At 56.7% G+C, this 13,881-nt stretch overlaps 1 protein-coding gene across 1 annotated transcript in view; it reads left to right on the top strand.

The window, feature by feature from the left end:
* LOC103196060 (coronin-7-like) overlaps positions 1–13,881 on the top strand; it is a gene marked incomplete at its 5' end in the record, with an annotated part of 95,714 nt that overhangs the window by 42,994 nt on the left and 38,839 nt on the right. Inside the window, 3 exon segments of the mRNA XM_007939711.2 lie at positions 2,159–2,209; positions 9,125–9,211; positions 9,675–9,757. Coding sequence (XP_007937902.2) covers positions 2,159–2,209; positions 9,125–9,211; positions 9,675–9,757 — 221 coding nt within the window.

Genomic DNA, 13,881 nt, shown 5'->3' with positions numbered 1-13,881 from the left:
CTGTATGAAAAGTGAATTTACTCTGTAAATCTTCACCCAAATCAAAATAAAATTTTAAATAAATAAATAAATAATAAATAAACAAAAATAGATAAATAAATAAAAGATTGACAGCCTTGGAAACCCCCTGGGAGCCGTTCTGCTGTGTCCTCTGGGGTCGTTCCGAGCCAGAATCAGAATGGACTCCGTGGCAGCGGGTCTGGTTAGTGCAAGAAAAGGCTCAAAGTCTTTTCTGTGGTTTAAAAGCTGCAGAGCAGCAAATGAAGGTGATTGTGATGAAGCATTTCTTGAGAGTAGGGGTTGGTTCGGTTCTTTCAAAGTGAGGATAGGTTCGCTTAACATTAAAAGGCAAGTAGCAGTTGTCCGGAAGTTGGGTGGTGAGTCAGGGACTGCCTGTGTGTTGTTACTTTGTACTAAGTAAGCGGTATTGTGTTTTTTTATTTCAAATTCTGGTGGTTCCTTGCAGGTTTGTTGCTTTTCAAAATATGAAAGGAATACATGCTTATTGGAATAAGGTGGAGCTGTGCTAAGCTGTATGAAGGAAGAGCTAGTTTCCCTCCCACGCTTCTCCTCTGGCGTCTGTGTGTGCTACTCACACTTTCTCCTTGCTCAGCACACTTGCAAGACCTACAGGACCCTGGCCACACATTGAGGGTGGCTTGTTTATTTTTGCCACAGTAGAACCATACCGCACTCTGTTTGTCATTCTGCATTTAGCGCGCCCAACAGTTTTCGATGGCCAAGCCTGTAGGTAGTGGACACAGATTCTGCCCTCTCTCTGCCCAAATTTTTGTTGTATTTTATTTTATTGTTTTTTGGTGAAAGTGTACACAGCCAAACAGGTTCCTTTTCAGCAGTTCCTGTCTGTTTCAGTGATGTTTATTCCTTCTCCACGTTGTGTCCCCGTGCTCATAATCTCCGTTCGGGTCCCACTCCCACTAACTTACTCCCACTACTCCCCAACCTCCCTTCTGTGCTTTACAGAGACTGCCGTCCATGTGGCCTCATGTAGACGACGTTTTCAGGGCACAGTACACGATCATCTTGTCCTTTGCTTTTTGACCTGAATTCAGTTTAAAGGTGACTTCAGGCTTGTTTCGGTTTGAGGGTTAAAAAGTATCTCCAGGTAGTAGTCCCGGGGAGTCTTCCAATCTCAGTGGGTCCATTCAGTCTGGATTCTTTGAGAATTTGAGGTTCTGTTCCACACTTTCCTCCCTTTCTGCCGGGATCCTCTATTGTGACCCTGATTAGAATGGTTGGCAGTGGCAGCCTCTGCCCAGGTCTTCATGCATGTACATATGTACATATACCACCATACACACACAGCACAGTACTCACCCATACGCTGAACACACCCCCCCCACAAACACACACCCACAGAATCACATAGATATGGTCCTGTTATACAAGGTTATCGGAAGTCCCTGGGTGCCAGAGGTGGTTTGCATCTGGCCACTAGCCTAGAACTTCCCACTGCAGACCCACCCAGCAGCACCATGGAAGAAAGGCCTGACAGTCTGCTTCTATAAAGATTAAAAGCAAGAAAACCCTCGGGCACAGCTCTGCTCTGTAACGCGTCACATCATCATGCGTCAGAAACCACCCCACGGCAGCGGGTTTTGTTTTTTGTATACGGGCTGCGGGCATTTTACCTTACAGTACTTGTTTCTGTGTGTTCTCATCCCCACCCTCGGGTATTCTGGGTCCATCGCTGCATGTTGAGTGCATGGGTAGGACACATGAGCTCGTGTTCCACACTTAGACACGAAGGCTGTTCAGTGCAGATGTAATAGCATCCTGGAAACTCCTGGCCAGGCCTAGCACAGGGCCGGGTATACGTGTGACCTTGGTTCTGGGCCTCCGTCTCTCTGTCTGTAAGATGGCCACAGGTCCAGCAACACCTCCAGCCGTCATCGGAAAGACGCAGGCTCATGCTCGTCCCGTGCCTGGCGGGGAGTCTCAGGGAACATCAGCTGTTGTCACCGTGTTCTCCATTCCAGGCGACCAGGGCAGGAAACAGCACTTGCCCCTTTTGATGAGAAGAAGAATTGGAAAAAGGCAGGGCGTGCCCTGTGTGTGATGCCAGCCTGTGTGCTGGGGACGGGCTGGCCCCAGGGATGCCAGCTCAGCTCACCACTCTTCCTGTTCTCTTTTGCAGGACAAGCAACTGCGGGTCTTTGACCCCAGAGCAAAGGCTGAGGCCTCGCAGGTAAGTCTGTGTGGGTGCGCACGGATGGGCTGAGGACCAGAGGGTCAGTGGTGGAGTGGGGGCAGGCTCAGCACCCACAGATGCATTCCCCCCGGGACACGTGCTGCCCCACTGCCCAGGCCCCTGTGGTGACGCCCAGGTGACACGTGGAGGTCACCTGGGAGTCGGACGCCTGCTGCTGTTGGGAGCTGTTTCTGAGAAATGGGCTCCAGGTCCAGGAAGGGCCAGGTCCTGATCACAGGGTAGGGCATAGCCAGGCTGCCCACAGGCCACCGCTGGAGACGTCCTGTGGCTCTGCGAAGCTAATTTCAGATTCCAACTTCCTGCCTCCCTGGAGCCCCTCGCCCCCCACCTTCCTCCTTGGCCTAGTTGGTAGAGGCCAGCCATGGCAGCATCCAGAAGGACACATGAGACTCAGGGCCTCTGCCAGCCGCCCCACCCCATCCCTGTGCCCCAGGGTTTCGGTGCTGTGCGGGGTCAGGCCTGCTCATCTAAGAGTGTGTCGGGGTGTGTGTGCCCTGCTTATCTGCCTGCGTGTGGCTGTTGAGTTCCCAGAGGGGACACCAGGGTCAAGTTTCAGGCACAGAGCCTCCGGAGACTCATTCATTCACTGGACAAAGGTGTCTCCCACTCAGTGTCCTGTGATGAGTAGCACAGGCATGCAGGCCCGCCCAGAGCAATCACTGCACGGTGCAAACGGTTACTACACCGCTCACTGGAAAATCGGCTGCTAACCTAAGAGTTGGTTGTTCGAGTCCAGTCGGAGGCACCTCGGAGGAAAAGCCTGGTGAGCTCCCTCCCCTAAAGCAGCCATTGACTGTGTGTGCACAGGGAGACAGCTCGGGGCAGGGGTGCATGGACGGATGGACGCAGGGAAGAGGTGACTATTGGGAGGAAGTGGGAGGGGAGCTGTTGCATTGTGGTAAATTGTAGTCGATGTCATGAGACAAAGTATATGTGAACTGCTGTGTGGAAAGTGCATTTGCTCTGTAAGCTTTCACCCAAATCACAATTAAAAAAGCAGCCACTGACAGCTCCGTAGAGCACAGTTCTGCTGTAGCTCACACTGGGTCGCCGTGAGGCAGAGTTCTGGCTCTGAATGGGGGCGAAGTGCTTCCCTGAGGAGCTCACCCTGGAGCGGTAGCCTGGAGAGCACAGATGGGCACGTGCAGATGGCCGGGGGTGGGGGACGTGGCTGGATCGTGCCAGGGAGGGCGCAGAGGGGACGGACCAGGCCATCAGGAAGGCCTGTCCTTCTCGCTGTTCAGAGAAAGGTTCGTTTTTTTTATTTTTTACTGTGACAAAATACAAGGAACTCTGGTAGCGTAGTACCTAAGGCATTTGACTGCTAACCAGAAGGTTGGTGATTCAAACCCCCCAGCCTCTGTGTGGAAGGAAGACTGGGCGATATACTTCCGTAAATATTTACCACCTCAGAAACCCAGTGGGAGTTGCTAAGAGTTGGAATCAACTCAATGGCAGTAGGTTTGGTTTTTTGGTTTTTATTTTTTGGAATGATAAAATGTATATAATATAAAACTTGGCTTTTTAGTTAAAGAGACTTTCAAGCAGGAAGTAGAAGGAGCAGATTTGCATTTGTAGAAAGATGTTTTTAGAAGCTGTGCAGCCTTCTTTGAGAAAAGTGAAGTTGCGGATCTTGCTGCCGGTCCTGAAGGGAGGAACCAAGCTTATCACAGACGCCCCTCTCCCACTTCTCAGACTTGTTTCCTACTCGAGTGGGAGGTGAACTCCCTGCTCAAGCCAGCCCAGGAGCCCCTGCAGCACCCCCCACATGCACCCCACCATGCAAAATCCTGCTTATGTAGCAAATCACAACTTTTTGGCCTAGAATGTCTAGTCAGTGGCTGTTCTGACCGGCCCACTTTGGCAGGTGGAAAGAGCCAGGCAGACATGGTTCTCGCCACACTGGCTGACCTCTATGTCCCCTCCTCTCCTACAGCTGGCAGGCTGGTAGCTATCCACCTCTCAAGACGGTGTGGCTGTGAGGGGGAGCCTACTCGGCTTCTTTCTTGGGCTGTTTTCCAAGCATACAATAAGGGGTCTGACTTGAGCCTGAGGAGAGAGATTGAGCCCCGGCTCCCCTTCTCAGGTGCCCTCTCCCACCCCGGGCCTCCGGGGGCACCATGGGCACCCCTGTTCCTGCCGGGACTGGGTGTCACCTTGGGCCCATCTCTCCAGGCCCGAGGGTTACTTTCTCCTCCCTCCGCCTCCTCCTTCCGCCCTTCCTCCTCCAGAAAGGGGGTGGTGACTGATGCTGCTGAGGTGGAGGGAGTGGCTGCCGTCCAAGAGGCTCCTTGGAGCGGGAGCGGACCTGGTTCTGCAGCAAAGCCCCCTGAAGGGGCTTCTAGGCTGAGGAGACCTGGGAGGCGTGGGGGTGGCTCTGCGCCCCCGCTTCCAGCTGCTGGGACAGTGCCTGTGCTGGGCCTTGGGGTGCGGGGGCTGCCGAGCCTGGACCGCTGCCCTCCGCCCGCCCTGCCCCCACTTCCGCCCAGGGCATCTGGCCCACACCTGGCTTCTATTAGGAAAAACCGCTGCTGGCGGCCAGGGTGGGTGTGAGCTGAGGGGCCAGCTCAGGGGAGCCCTCTGGGAGCGCCTGCCCCTCAGACCTCCTTCCCGGCTAATGGGGGCCTTTGGGGAGGCACAGGCTCCAGGTGAAATGCTCAGGGACAAGGGGTGCTAGGCTTCTGTCCTCTGCCCTCCCCCTCGGGGCTGTGGGGTCCTGAGTCACACACTACCCGTCAGGAACCTCAAGACAGTAGAAGGGGTCAGGGAGGCTTCCTTCCACTGCCACCTTGGGGCCTTGCCTCTGGCTACCAGAGCCTGGAGGGGAAAGACCTAGGTGGGTCCCTGCTGTTGACCCCCTAAGTTTTTTAAATGTATGTTTATGCCCATTCATTGTGGCTCAGCCTGCGTCCAGCTCCGGCCTGTCTGACTCCAGAGCCCCTGGCCCCTCTGCTGCCTACCTCTGGGCTGCGCCATCCGAAGTCCTCGATACCTGGAGGAAGCCGCCAACCCTCAGGACCCTTCCTATCGGGGGCAGGGCGAGGCGAGGGGGGCCTGGGATGAGCCCTTCCAGTTTGTGGGGAACCGGCTCCCCTCTGCCTCCCGCCTACCCAAGAGAAGTCAGGCCAGCCCTGGGGGGGGAGCGTCCAGGCCCAAGACAGGGCCTGGCCAAGGCGGAGTCGGCAGTGGGAGAATCTTATCATTTTGGAGAAGGTCCCCTGGCCCCAAGGAAGGAGCCCAGAGCAGCCACCCTGCCCCACAGGAAGCATTGCCATGGAGACGAAGCTGGGGCTTTGGCTGCAGCTGTGGAATGCTGGGTATGTGCCTCATCCCAGGGCGGCTGGGCGGCTCCGCTGGCCACGTCTCTTGCTTTGCTTTTGGGCCCAGGTGTCGGGGGACCTTAAGGGCCAACAAAACCTTTGTGGGGCTCCTTCATGAGCAGGATACCCTCTGCTCCTGTTAGGGCAAAGGTGTCCCCCCAGCAGGACCTGGTCCGCCTCCTCTCAGGGAGGGAGACCCTGGACTCAGGAGTGCCCTGCAGCCCCTCCCCCACCCCCACCTCCACGACAGGGCTGGGCCTTGGGTCCAGAGACAGCCCGAGGATGAGGCTGTGACAGCCTGTGGTCATGGATGAAGCACTTTGTATTTTTGAAACTGACAAGCTCTGTAGGATCTGGGCCTTCCTGTGGCCCTGGGGACAGACCCAGTGGTGCCCACAGGGGGCAACAGGGCAACATTGGAGCGTAGCCAGAGCTCCTACCTTGTCACAGTCTCCCTGCGTGCCCTCCCTGTACTTTGCACCACATGGTCAGGCCTGACCCTCACCCTGAGCTATCCCTGGGATGTTTGCTGTCAACAGGAGGGTGCCTGAGGTGGTGTGTGGATCTCTGTGTGTGCATGTGTGTGTGAGAGACATAGACCTTGGGCTCCTCCTTGTTTCTCCCCAAGCTCAGGTGACTTTGTGCAAGTTGTCACCTCTCTGAGCTTCTGATTCTTCCCATGCAAACTGAGAATGATATCAGCCAGAAAGCTTCAGCTGTCTTTTTTATTTTTTATTTTTTATTTTTATTCAAGTATGATGTGTATATTGTCGTGTGTGCTATCGAGTCAGTGCCAACTCCTAGGAACCCCTGTGACAGAAGAGAACTGCCCCATAGGCTTTCCATGACTGTAATCTTTACAGGACCAGGTCACCAGGTCTTTCTCCCACGGAGCTGCTGGTGAGTTTGAACCACCAACCTTTTGGTTAGCTAAGCGCTGTTGTTGTTTATGATGTGCCATCGAGTCGGCCCTGACTCATAGCAACCCCTCCTTGGGTTTCCGAGGCGGTATCACTATGGAAGTAGATTGCCCAACCTTCCTTCCGAGGAGTGGCTTGTGAGTTTGAACCTCCAGCCTTCCAGTTAGCAGTCAAGCGCCTTAGGCACTATGCTACCAGAGCTCCTAGCTAAGCACTAAGCGTTTCACTATTGTGCTACCAGGGCTCCAGGCTTCCAGCTGTCCTGTAGGTGACTTTAGGCAGGTGGCTTTCTCTCTCCAGGTCTCTGGTTTCCCTGTGTGTGAAGTAGGAAGGTAGAAGTTAGGGCCAAGCTCTTTCTTTCCCCTCCTGTGCCTCTTCGTGGAAATGGAGGCGCGCAGCCCTGGGGATGCAGGCTCTGGTGTGGCCTCCTTTGCTGTCTGTGCCCCCACCGGGCCTCTGTGTCTCTCCAGCCTCTGACTCGGCACTTGCCGGTCCCCTGCCCACTCACACCTACAGGACCTTCCCAATTTAGCACAAATGTTACCATTCCAAGAGGCTCCTCCTAACCCCTCGCGTTTACCTCCCTCAATTATACCGTTGTTATACCCTGTCCTTAGCCTTAAAAAATTCAGTTTTGAGGTTCTGAATAGAGGGGGAGAACAATGTGGAACAAAACTCAAAATCAATTGGAAAAAAAAGGGGGGGACCAGTTTTTCTGGTCTGATAGAGCCTGGTGGAACCACTGAGACTGTGGCCCCTAGCTACCCTTCAGGTCTGGAATTGAACCCACACCTGTAGCTTCCAGCCAAACAAAAGACAGGCATATGAGCTGAACATTTACCTGAGGTAGATACGCTCCTTGAAGAGAACAATCATGGGAGAAAGAAGGGCAGTTTATACACAGGGAGACAGCTCAGCGGGCAGAAGTGATGGAGGGATGGACATAGGGAAGAGGTAACTATCAGGAGGAAGTGGGAGGGAGCTGTTGCATTGTGGTAAATTATGGTCAATGTCATGAGACAAAATGTATGTGAACTGCTGTATGGAAAGTGCATTTGCTCTGTAAATTTTCACCCAAATAAAAAAAAAAAAATGCTGTTTTGAAATGGGCACAGTTCTGGGCACTCCGTGTGTGTCAGCTCTCACTCCACGAGGAGTTGACGCTTTTAACTTCTCCTCTGCTCCCTGTCCCGTGTAATTAAAATCCTTCCTGTTTAGCTCCCATCTACCTCCCCCGATGGGACTGCACCTTCCATGAGCTGGCGGCCTTTCCCGTTTCGTTCACGGCATCCCCAGTGCCCAGCAGTGTGCGGCTCATACAGTCATGTTGTAAAACAGTAGATTCCTGGTCAACCCTTTCTCTCTGAGTTCTAAAGCCTGTTACGTGACCCCTCCATGTGTGAGCTGTCCAGCTCCTAACACAGTGCTGGCCCGTGAGACCCTCGCGTGTTCATTGAGTGAATGAGTGATGACGTCTGGTGTGGTGCTTACTTGAGGGAGTATGTGCACCCCAACAGAGGGGGCCAGATGATGCTTCTGAGCAGTTCTGGGGCATGGGGTGGGGCTCTCCAGTTCTCCAGTGTCCCGCCCCTTGCCTTGACCCCCAGCCCCTCTTATGTGGGGAGAGGTGTGGGGGGCCCTGGTTCTCAGGCTCCAGCCCTGACTTCCTGTGCTGGCTGAGGCTGGGTGGGAAGGGAAGAGTAGAAGAGCCCCTTGAACGACACAGAGCTGTTTCCGATGGGCTCCCACGCTGGGGTCGGCCTCCACGGGGGCAGGGGCGGGGGCCCTGGGCCAGCTCCTCGCAGGCCCTCCCTCCCTCCCTCATTCATTCCCAAGGAGACCGTGGGAAGCTCGGAGGAAGCTGGCCACGGTTCGGGGTGAGCTATTTTTGGTAACAGGGTCCCTCATCTCAGGCTCCAGGGGCAGGGTGACTAAGAGGGGGCTGCTAGCATTTCCTCCGGCCCCCCTCGACTCCCCGGCCTGGGCCCAGGGAGACCTGGCCGCCCGCCCTCACCCACGGGGTGAACTCGCCTTCCCTCCCTGGGCTTTCCCTTTCCACGAAACCTTTCTGCTGGCAGCCTCAGTGCCGCTGGAGGCCAGAAGGGGCACCCTCAGCTCCCCTGGGGCCTGTGCCCCACAGCCTGGCACAGGCCCCTTGCCAGGCCTGGCAGGCAGCATCGGGAGACAGCAGTAAGACAGAATCCCTTCTTAAGTATTAGCAAAGAAAATGAGGTTCAGAGGGGCTGGGGCCAAGACTAGATCCTGGCGTGGTGCCCCTCACCTGAGTCCCTCCTCTGGGACATCTGCAGAGGCCAGACAGTACTGCCACTTTGAACCCCTGTAGCTTTGGGGAGCAGGGTCTGGAGGTGCTGGACACTTAGGAGGTAGGAAACAGTTTGGGATGTGGTGGCTGGGTTTGCCCTGTGTCCAGGTGTCACACACTCTGCCCCAGGCGACGACTGGGCTTGTCCTGCTGTCCATCTGTGTCCTCACTCAGCCTGGTACCCAGGGCTTCTGGGGGGAAGACCCATCTCCTGCCCTCGGGGGCTCCCAGTCGCTGGCCGAACCTCCCAATCTGGGACTCAGCCCTGGTGGGCCGTTGTTTCCAGCAGGGAGCCCGGTGGCTCAGTACTGTCTCTTGCCTCCCCCAGAGCACACAGGCCCATGAGAACTGCAGGGCTGGCCGACTGGTGTGGACAGGCACCCAGGAGCACCTCGTGTCCACGGGAGTCAACCAGGTAGGGCTCCCCGGGTCCAGCCCTGAGTGAGCCTCAGCCCTGATGGTGGGGGCAAGAGTTGTGGGAGCCAAGGGCTGGCCACTGGTCCCAGGCCTGCCCATATACGGGCCCGGGCCACGCAGGCCAGTCTCGGAGCCCCAAGGGACCAACGGCTGCTGAAAATGAGCACATTCCATCTGTAGTAGCTCAGCCTGACCCTGGGAACTGTGGCAGCCCCACAAGGACCAGAGTCCATGGAGGGAGCTGCCCCTTGTCCCCTGTCACCTAAGGGCTCTTAAAGGAGCAGAACACAATAACCCATACTTGCCCTCTAAGATATTTTCCAGGCCCTGCTCTAGGGTGGGCACCCCATGCCAGGCTCGCTCTGCACCTCTGCCTCTGGACTCCCCAGGTGTTCCGAGCTGCAGAGGGCCAGCCCCCCGAGTCTCTTTCCTCTCTGCACCCCTTTTGTCCCCTGCTGCAGATGCGGGAACGTGAAGTGAAGCTATGGGACACCCGACACCTCTCCAGCCCTCTGGCCTCCCTCACCCTGGACACCTCACCAGGGTAGGAGCCCCTGGCACAAACAGTGTCCCTGAGTCCAGGCTCTGGACAGGCCACTGGGGAGGGTGTCACCCAGGCTGTCACCAAGGGGCTTGGTGTTGGGGTGCTTGGGGCACACTGAGCCAGGAGCTAGCACCCCAGCCTGGTGCCCCGTGAGCAGGGTGCTAAGGTAGCTCTCATGGGCAGGTGAGCCTGGCCGACCACAGCTGACTGCACCTTTCCTTGTCCATGTGGTCAGGGGGACAGGTGTGCCCTGGGGCCTCAGACTGGGCCACCGAGGCTAGTGTATGGTACATGTTGGCACTTGGGGAGGGGGCTGCAACCTGGCAGACCTGGTGTGGGAGGCATGAGTGTATCTGATGCTGTAGAGTGTTGGTGGGGACCCGGAGAGGCCGAGGCTGACATGGTGGGGCAGGAGACAGGTGTGGTGGGTGTGAGTGCAGATGGGGAGGGCCTTGGACTCCGCCAGTCTCTATGAGGCCTGCATGGCACCGCCTCATGTCTGTCCTTGGTCTGTTCCAGGGGAGGCAGCAGCTTTGGGCCTGGGTGGGTAGGGCCGTGTGCACCTCCCCCCTCTACCTCCCAACCCCCAGCAAGTGCATGGATGAGGATTTGTGGGTGTGCTCAGGGAGGGTCTGGGAGCATGACCCCATGGGGACCCAGGAGCATGTCCATCCACGTAGCCTAGTGTAGGCTGGGGAGTGTGTTCCCACATGGACCCGGAGTACTGACATGGACTGGGAGCACTGTCCCATCCCTGTGGGCCGAGGGCCACATCCCTACTTGCACCCAGAACACCTGCCCATCCCCGTGTGGGCTGGGGGCCGCATCCCCATATAGACCCGGAGCACTGGCCTGTCCCCATGTGGGCCAGGAGCCACATCCCCACATGGACCTGGAGCACTGGCTTGTCCCTGTGTGGGCCAGGGAGCGTGTCTGCATGTGGACCCTGGAGCTCTGGCCTGTCCCCGTGTGGGCCAGGGAGCGTGTCTTCACGTGGTCCCGGAGCACTGGCCTGTCCCTCTGTGGCCTGGGAGCACTAGCTTCTCCCCCAGGAGGGCCTAGGAGCACTGATGCGTCATACCGTGGACCCGGCAAGGCTGGCCCATCTTCCTGTTGGCCAGGGAGCACGGCCCCATATGGACCCTGAGCACTGATCAGTCCTAGTGCTGGCCCAGCCTCCCTTCCGTTTCACAACTGAAGAAACTGAGTGACGGAGGGTGTGGCGACCTCTCCAAGCACCAGGAGCAGCAAGGGCAGTACGTGTGGGGCCGGTGGGGCCACAGGTTCTTTCTGGAACCTCCCAGAAGAGCCCTTACCGTGTGCCTGTCATGGCTCTGCTGGGGGACCCTGGGCTGAGAGTCCCCCAGAGGCGGGACAACAGGCAGGATGACAGTGGTCTTCCCTCCCGTCCTCTGTCACACGACCCAAGGAAGGCTGGGAACTGGGGAGGCCCGTTTTACAGATGAGTAAGCTGGTAGCGTAGTGCCTAAGGCGTTTGACTGCTAACTAGAAGGCTGGCAGTTCATACCCACCAGTCACTCCTTGAAAAGAAGACTGGGCAATCTACTTCCATAGTGATACAGCCTCGGAAACACACTATGAGTCAGATCCGACTCAGCAGCCGTGAGGTGTTTTGTGCGTGTGTGTGGTAAGCTGAGGCTGAATGAGATTGTTCTCTGGTTACCCCACCAGACCTGCCTGGGCATGGGGATCCGTTCAGAGAGTGTCCGTCAGCACCCACCCCTGCCCTGGAGGAGTCGGTTCAGGGCCTCTGGCTCCAAGTGCAGCACACATCTTGGCCCCTCGCCACCGTTGTGGGCAGCTCCCCCACCACAGGGCCACCAGTGCGGGCCAGCTTGGGGAGTGGCCAGCCTAGAAAGGCAGTCAGCACTCCCCCACCCACCACTTCCTGCCCTCAGGCTCCGCCCCCTCCCCCCGTTCAGAGCAGTCCTGCCCAGTGTGGCCCCTGCAGGGGTTAATGATACACAGACCCCAAGGTGCCACTGGCCAAGGCTGACCCTGTAATTTCAGCGGTTAAGGATAGCCCCACAGGACCAGCAAGGCCTGGAATTTCTCAGATTGCCCCCAGATGGGTAGCCAGCCAGGCCAGCCCTGGCCCTGCCCCCCCAGCCTGGCCCCTGGCAGGGGAGCTGGGACCCTCCAGGGCACCACTAGGCTGGTGGGCGCCAAGGGTGTGTGCCTGCGTCCAGGCTGGCCTGAGCGACGCCAGGTCCCCTGCCCCTAGGCTTCCTGAGGCCAGAGCCCCTCCCCAGCCCCTGTGGTCTTGAGGACGCTAGGGCATCTGGACTGAGGGAGGGAAGTGTGCAAGGAGGGCACAGCCACTGGGAGACTGGCAGATGCCTTCATGCGCCCTCCCCATCTCTTCTCCTTTTTGCATATTTTCCGTCTTGGTTTGGGCAGAACAGTTTGTGCTGGAGGGGCATGGGCAGGACATGCCCAGCCCTCTTCCCACCCTCTCCCAGGGAGACCTTGTGCCCCCACTTTCCAAGGGGCCACCTCCTGCTGACCCGTGCAGAAACAGGCCACAGTGGAGGAGCAGGCCGGTTGCCAGGGCCCACCGCAGGGCACCGGGCTCCTACTCTGGGGAGCAGAGCCTGGTGGCCAGGCCCCACTCTGCACACCAGACCTGGTGCTGGGCGCGAGGACAAGAAGGTTGGGTGGACCTCATGCTGAAACTCACGCTCTGGGTGGGGTTCACAGACAACACCTGTGCTTTGGGACATTCACTCGGAGTGAGTGTGTGTTGAGTGTGTTAGAGTTAACTGAATGTGTGGGTGAGTGTGTGTGGGTCTGAGCATGGGTGAGTGTACTAGAGGGTGTGTGTGAGCATGTGCTGGACTGTGTGGATGAGGGTACACATGGGTCTGAGGGTGTGCATGAGTGTGAGGGACTGCATGTGGGTCTGAGTGTGTGAGGGTCGTGTATGAGCGTGTGTGAGTCTGAGTGTGTGAGGGTCTGTATGGGTGAGCATGTGTGAGTCTGAGGGTCTGTATGGGTGAGCGTGTTCAGTTATGAGTGTGTGAGGGTCTGTATGGGTGAGCGTGTTCAGTTATGAGTGTGTGAGGGTCTGTATGGGTGAGTGTGTTCAGTTATGAGTGTGGATGAGTGTGAGAAGGTCTATGGGTGAGCGTGTTCAGTTATGAGTGTGTGGGTCTGTATGGGTCAGCATGTGTGAGTCTGAGTGTGTGAGGGTCTGTGTGGGTGAGCGTGTGTGGGTCTGAGTATGTGAGGGTCTGTGTGGGTGAGCATGTGTGGGTCTGAGTGTGTGAGGGTCTGTATGGGTGAGCGTGTTCAGTTATGAGTGTGTGAGGGTCTGTATGGGTCAGCATGTGTGAGTCTGAGTGTGTGAGGGTCTGTATGGATGAGCGTGTGAGTCTGAGTATGTGAGGGTCTGTATGGATGAGCGTGGTCAGTTCTGAGTGTGGATGAGTGTGAGAAGGTCTATGGGTGAGCATGTGTGGGTCTGAGTGTAGATGAGCGTGTTCAGGTCTGAGTATGTGGGTGAGTGTATGAGAGGGTCTGTGTAGGTGAGCGTGCACAGGTCTGAGGATGAGTGTGAGTGGGTGTCAATGTGAGTGAGTGCACACAGGTCTGAGTGTATACTTGTGAATATATGAGTGTGTGTAAGAGGGTGAGTTGTGTGAGTGTGCAAAAGGTGTATTTAGTGAGTTGTGAGAAGGAGTGTGAAATGGGATGTGTCAATGAGTATGTGGAGTGAGCGTGGGGGTATGAGTGAGGGAGGGAGTGTGTGTTGCGTGAAGACCCCTGGACATGGGCACCTGGAGATTTTTGTCCCTGTTTAACTGTTTTGTCCTTGTTTTTCTCTGGGCAGCCGAGGCCCAGAGAAGGCAGGTCTTGGGGAGGTCACCAGGCTGCCTGTGGCAGGGCAGAGGCAGGGATCAGCTCTCTGCTTGGCCAGTCCTACCACTGCCCGAAGGAGCTCTGGTGGCGCAGTGCCTAAGGCACTTGACTGCTAACCAGAAGGGTGGCAGTTCAAACCCACCAGCCACTCCTCAGAAGGAAAGTTGGGCAATCTACTTCCATAGTGATACTGCCTTGGAAACCCAAGGAGGGGTCACTGAGTCAGAACCAACTCGATGGCA

The sequence above is a fragment of the Orycteropus afer genome, unplaced genomic scaffold (genome assembly GCF_000298275.1).
Source record: "Orycteropus afer afer isolate SDZICR_OR568_19922 unplaced genomic scaffold, OryAfe1.0 scaffold00061, whole genome shotgun sequence".
In the NCBI taxonomy this organism is placed as follows: Eukaryota; Metazoa; Chordata; class Mammalia; order Tubulidentata; family Orycteropodidae; genus Orycteropus; species Orycteropus afer.
This window is presented reverse-complemented; position numbering and strand designations above follow the sequence as displayed.